Consider the following 6,986-nt stretch of genomic DNA (forward strand, 5'->3'; position numbering starts at 1 on the left):
GGGAGGACAACGATCAATACAGGCAATGTTACAGCAGGAGAAAGATAGAGAACGGGAGAAAGAAAAAGACGCGACAATGCAGATGATTCTACAAGGAATACAAGACATAAAATTAAAAATAGAGAAAACAGATGAAAAAGTGGAAAATATACAATAGATGATGAAGAAATATGAGGACAGACTTGAAAAAATTGAAGAAAAGGAGGAACAAAAAGATAAAAAAATTAGAGATATGGACAGTAGATTAGAAGAAGTTGAATGCGACAAAAGCAGTTTAGGATGGGAGATGGATAAATCAGAATTCTATTTAAGATTCCAGAATGTGGAAGAAGAAAAAGGAGAAAATTTGCCAGAAAAAATGATAGAAATTCTTGCAGAAGCACTAGAAATTACTAAAGAAAAAATGTTGGATGGCATTGATGAGATGTACCGAGTATATACTAGATATGCAATGAGAAACAAATTACCAAGAGAAGTCCATATAAGATTTACTAAGAAATCAATTAAAACACAAATATTGCAGACTACAAAAGAGAAAACATTGCAATACAAGGGCAAGGAAATTGTGGTGCTGAAGCAAATACCGAGAAGAGTGAGAGATAAGAAGAGAATATCAATTTTTGACAAAAATATTGCTCCAGAAAGGAGTGAATTACAGATGGCTGATACCAGAAGGTTTGGTGTTCACATGGCAATTGCAAAGATTTAAAATAGATTCAATTGATAAAGCCAAAGCATTTTATGCAGAATATTTAAAAGAAAAGGATGTAGAATCAAGAAGGAAAGAGACATTGCTCCAACTACAAGAAGAGGATTTAGTGATGATTGAAAAGGCGGAGGGCGCACTAGAAGGTGCAGTAAGAGGTATTGTAGAACACAAAGAACAGCGCAAATTGAGATCCACTAGAGCAGCAAAGCCTATATATAAAGTATAAATATGGAAGAGAAAAAAATGATTACAATGAATATAAATGGACTTAACATAGCAACTAAAAGAAGGAAAGTATTTCATAAATTGGAGAAATTAAAATTGGACATAATTTGTTTACAAGAAGTACATATTAAAAAACAACATGCACTACTTTTGGTACAGCCTAAACTAGGGAAATTATTTGCCTCACTGCCACAATGTAAGAAAAGAGGAGTGGCTTTGTATATTAAAGATACAATACCAGCAGAAAAAATTTACGCAGACAACGAGGGAAGAATTTTGATAGTGGAAATTACAGATAACAACAGGAAAATATTGTTAATAGCGATATATGCTCCAAATGACAACCAAGATGATTTTTATAGAAAACTACACATGAAATTAATTGAGTTGGATTATGACAATATTTGTATGATGGGAGACTTTAATGGAATAGTGGATGGGAAAATGGACTATAACACACAAAAGACAATAAAACAAAGTAGAAGAATTCTGCCAAAATCTTTCTTTAAGATGATAGAGGAAATAAACTTAAAAGATGCATGGAGAGAAAGAAATGAAAAAAATAGGCAATATACGTTTTATTCTAATAGACATTTATCATGGTCTAGAATAGATATGATATGGATGACAATGGAATATTGACCTCAAATATAGAAGAAATTGCCATAGAAGCCAATACTTGGGCAGACCACAACCCAACGACAGTGAGATGGAAAGGACAAAGGAGAAGGTCTAGATGGACTTTAAATACTACAGTATTAAAAGAAAAGGACTTTGTACAGAAAATGGAGAAAGAATTGGCTTTCTTTTTCAAAGAAAATAGAAAAGAAGATACATCAATGCAGAATCTGTGGGATACTATGAAAGCTTATGCCAGAGGCCTGATTATTGACTATATGAGAAAGAGGAATATTAAGAAAAGGCAAGCATATAAAACGTTAGAGGATGACTATAAGAAATTTGAAAAAGAACTACAGAAGTTCCCACAAAAAAAGGATATTAAAATGAAAATGGATACAACTAAACATAAAATGGGATTAATAGAAAAAGAAGACTTAGCACAAAACATTAGGAATGCTAAACAGAACTACTTTGAAGATGCTAATAAACCAGGCAGATGGCTAGCATATAAACTGAAAAAAGAGAGAGAATCAAAGAAAATAACACAATTATTAGATGAGCAAGGACAAATTAGATTTGGAAATGAGGAGAAGAAAAACATTATCATAATTTTGATGATTATGGCTTACAGCTCATGAAAACCCCAAATTCACAATCTCAGAAAATTAGAATATTACATGAAATCAATAAAACAAGGATTGTACATAGAACAATATCGGACCTCTGAAAAGTATAAGCATGCATATGTACTCAGTACTTGGTTTGGGCCCCTTTTGCATCAATTACTGCCTCAATGCGGTGTGGCATGGATGCTATCAGCCTGTGGCACTGCCGAGGTGTTATGGAAGACCAGGATGCTTCAATAGCGGCCTTCAGCTCTTCTGCATTGTTCGGTCTCATGTCTCTCATCTTTCTCTTGGCAATGCCCCATAGATTCTCTATGGGGTTCAGGTCAGGCGAGTTTGCTGGCCAATCAAGCACAGTAATCCCATGGTCATTGAACCAGGTTTTGGTACTTTTGGCAGTGTGGGCAGGTGCCAAGTCCTGCTGGAAAATGAAGTCAGCATCCCCATAAAGCTTATCTGTGGAAGGAAGCATGAAGTGCTCCAAAATCTCCTGGTAGACGGCTGCGTTGACCCTGGACTTAATGAAGCACAGTGGACCAACACCAGCAGATGACATGGCTCCCCAAATCAACACAGACTGTGGAAACTTCACACTGGACTTCAAGCCTCTTGCAGTGTGTGCCTCTCTATTCTTCCTCCAGACTCTGGGTCCTTGGTTTCCAAATGAGATGCAAAAGTTGCTCTCATCAGAAAAGAGGACTTTGGACCACTGAGCAACAGACCAGTTCTTTTTTTCTTTAGCCCAGGTAAGACGCTTCTGACGTTGTTTGTTGTTCAGGAGCGGCTTGAGAAGAGGAATACGACATTTGAAGTCCATGTCCAGGATCCGTCTGTGTGTGGTGGCTCTTGATGCACTGACTCCAGCCTCAGTCCACTCGTTGTGAAAGTCCCCAACACTTTTGAATGGCCTTTTCCTGACAATCCTCTCCAGGCTGCAGTCATCCCTGCTGTTTGTGCACCTTTTTCTTCCACACTTTTCCCTTCCACATAACTTTCTATTAATGTGCTTTGATACAGCACTTTGGAAACATCCAACTTCTTTTGCAATTACCTTTTGAGGCTTTCCCTCCTTATGGAGGGTGTCAATGATGGTTTTCTGCACAACTGTCAGTTCAGCAGTCTTTCCCATGATTGTGATTCCTACTGAACCAGACTGAGAGACCATTTAGAGGAAGAGGGACGGAAAGTTATGGGTCAAGAGGACGGGGAAGGTGTCATCCTGATACGGGGGAATTGATCGGGTTGGCCGAAATGGACTGGACTGACTGATGGGGACCGGGCTTAGAGGACCCATCACCTTTCCCCGTTCGAGATGATGTATGGCAGACCACCCACAGTTTTGCGTAAGGATGCGGTGGGCTGGCCAGACTTGTCTCATAAGGGGGGAATAGGAAACAGGGAATTAAGCAATTATAAGGGCTAAATACATGTATAGAGGCCATAAGGACATATGTAGGAGAACAAACGCCACTCTTGCTAAGCACTAAGTGCCATCCCTTTAAACCAGGGGGTAGAGTATGGGTAAAGCATTGGAAAAATGAACCTCTTAAGGCTCAATGGAAAGGGCCGTATACCGTAGTTATGTGTTCTCCCCTTGCAGTAAAAACCTTGGAATCTAAATCGTGGATCCATTGGACCAAACTAAAAGGAGCTGCTCAGAGTGATCTGGTCCAGTGGGAAACGCAATCCACGGACAAACCCTTGGTGCTTCGGGTCAAACGCAAATGAGTTCGGCTCAAACGCAAATCTTCAAGGGAAAAAAGTCCAGTTGCCTTTTGAAAAAGCACTTTTGGGACAACCATGACCTGGATGACTGAGAATCTCCATAGACTTCCTTTAGCAATTTGTCCAGCTGGGTCACTTAAGACAGATACAAAACTCCCACTTCTGGATTTGTGCTTGAAATAATAAAATAAAATAATAAAATAAATAAAACAAAATAAAACAAAACTTTACTTTGGGTTTTGCTGATTAGACAAGTTTGTTGTTATAGAAATGGCTATTAATTATGCAAAAGTAAAAGTTGAGACTGTAATATGTTATTGTATTGCACTGAAAAGAGTCAGAAGCTAATGCTTTTTTCTCCTTTCTCCTACATTTCTCTCCAGCACTTCTCCATTGTTTTCATTTTCATTTGTATATTATATTTTGATATTTAATTAAAAAGTATGTGTGTAAAGTAAGGACAGACAAAAAAAACCCATTCTCCCTTAACCTATCAGAAACAAGCTAGTTTTGTTTCTGATGGAAGCTTTCCAACTGTAGTCTGGATCCAGATGCTTCCAATTTGAGAATAAATCCACCAATTACAGTGGATCAAATTAGTGACGACTAACAGGTTTAATTAATTTCAGCAAGTCTGCTCTAAGCATGACCAATTCTAGGTACACAACTGTCTTTTTGTGCCCTGTTCCTTTTTATTTTTTTATCCTTTATTCCAGGGGTGTCAAACTTGATTTCATTGAGGGCCGCATCAGGGTTGTGTTTGACCTCAGGGGGCTGGGGTGAAGGGGCCAGGGTGGGTGTGGCCAGCTTGACGTCACTTCTGTCTGGGGCACCTGTGGTGGCCTGAACGCTCTGCCAGCGAAAATGGGCTCCCGAGCTCCGTTTTCGGCTGCCACAGCTTCCTGCAACCCTCTGCCTGTGAAAACAGAGCTCAGGAGCCCGTTTTCACTGGCAGAAGCACTGCGGCCCAGTCCTTTGCTGTTTCCAGGGCAGCCCTGTGGGCCAGATCTAAGTACCCTGAGGGCGGGATCCAGCCCCCGGGCCTTGAGTTTGAAAAAGCTTTATTCCCTTTTTCATGTGAGTTAAATATAGCTGCTACATGAATACATGAAAATTCTAAATTTTCTGGTTTGCTAATGTGAGCAACCAAGGGGAATGAAATGTCTTCTGTAACTCAGCACATAATGGTTTTATAATCCATCAAATGCTAAACTGGGAATTGTGCCTTATTAGAACTTGCAATATCAGCTATTGTAGTATCAAGTATACAGCACTCAGAAACTATGTCTTAATTAAGAATATGTTTAATTATTTATTTAATTAATTATTAACCTAGCCACTATTTGTGGCAAAGAATTCAATCTAGGAAGGTGGAGTAAGAATAAATCACTTACAGGTGAAACTCGAAAAATTAGAATATCGTGCAAAAGTTCATTTATTTCAGTAATGCAACTTAAAAGGTGAAACTAATATATGAGATAGACTCATTACATGCAAAGCGAGATAGTTCAAGCCTTGATTTGTCATAATTTTGATGATTATCGCTTACAGCTCATGAAAACCCCAAATTCACAATCTCAGAAAATTAGAATATTGTGAAAAGGTTCAATATTTTAGCCTCAAAGTGTCCCACTCTAATCAGCTAATTAAGCCATAACACCTGCAAAGGGTTTCTGAGCCTTTAAATCAGCGGTTCTCAACCTGGGGCTCGCAACCCCTTTGGGGGTCGAATGGCCATTTCACAGGGGTTGCCAAAGGCCTCTCCCCCCCCACGCCTTCACTCACCCTCACTCTCTGCTCTGTTGGATCGCTGGCCATTCGCTTACCCCGCCCACTCCCAATCTATTGCTGCCTCCTGAGTCCCAGCTGATGGCTAGAGGAAAAAAAACTTTAAATTCTTCCCGCAGGGCTTTGTTAAATTGCTGGCTCACCCCGCCCCTCCGCACCACTATTTATTGCCAATAAATAGTGGTGGGCGAGGGGCGGGCGAACCAGCAATTTAACAAATGGTTCGGTGTTTTTTTGTAATTTTATTGGCCCGCGGAGCTTCAGCATAGGCTAATTAGCCCTTGATTAGATCGGCTCCCGACTCTCAGCTGATTTGCTCTCAGCTGTTTTGCTCAGGGCTCTGCTGCTTCCTTGCAAAGAGTCCTGGAGCAGATTTTTTTCCCCCTAGCTATGCTGAAAAACGAAACTGAAAGTAAAGCAGGCTGTTGGCTTTGCTGTTGCTGCAACGTTGGAAAATTAGGCAGGCAGATTTCTTTTCTTTTTCCTCACCAAAAAAGGTAGGTGCAAACAATGGGAAATTTAGGGAAAAAGAGGAGAGTTCAAGATTTTAAAACACAAAAGAAAAAAAGCTCTATTTAACTAGGGAATTGTAATAATTGAGATACTATTAATTGTATATTGTGTTGAAAGCAGAAATGGTTAAGTTGTGGTTTGGAGGAATATATGGGGGAAATTATTTGGTTTATTATTATTGGTAAATATAATTAATTGATTTGTAAGAAATTGGATTGCATGGAAATAATTGGAATATTCATGTTCATATTGATTAATATACAAAAAAGGTAGTAATATAACTAATTGATTTATATTAAAATGTTGAATTTATATTAAACAACTGTAATATTACATAATTAACCAATGTGAGGATGGATATAAAAATAGATGACAATGGGAAGGGGTATAATATAGAATAGAAGGGAAAAATTGAATTTGATTAAGATTAGAGATGAGGATGAAGGGTAATATTGGTTTTTTACAAAAATAGATGAGGAATAAATATGGCAAAAAGGAAATATAGAAATTGTAAATTTAATTGAAATGACTAAACACTGTTTAAATTTGTGAACCGTCCAAATACTCTGTTCAAAGAAAATACATTGTATGTTTGTATGTGTATTTCTAATTATTGTTATTTATTCCTATTTGTTCTCTTTTATTCTTTAAAGTTTAACAATTCATTCTTTATCTTAATATCTTTATATTTGTTTGGGGTTGGCTTTCTTCCCTTTCATCTTTTTTATTGTACAGCAATCTTTCTCCTCAAACCTACCACCTCTCTCTTTTCTTTCCTT

At 38.2% G+C, this 6,986-nt stretch overlaps 1 protein-coding gene across 1 annotated transcript in view; it reads left to right on the forward strand.

Annotated features, from left to right (window-relative positions):
- KIF22 (kinesin family member 22) overlaps positions 1-3,909 on the forward strand; it is an 87,180-nt gene extending 83,271 nt beyond the window's left edge. The window contains 1 exon segment of the mRNA XM_070944804.1: positions 3,733-3,909. Coding sequence (XP_070800905.1) covers positions 3,733-3,909 — 177 coding nt within the window.
- Positions 3,910-6,986: the final 3,077 nt, after the last annotated feature.

This window comes from Pituophis catenifer, unplaced genomic scaffold (assembly GCF_029215685.1).
Source record: "Pituophis catenifer annectens isolate HBS135680 unplaced genomic scaffold, rPitCat1.0.hap2 SCAF_5, whole genome shotgun sequence".
Taxonomy (NCBI): Eukaryota; Metazoa; Chordata; class Lepidosauria; order Squamata; family Colubridae; genus Pituophis; species Pituophis catenifer.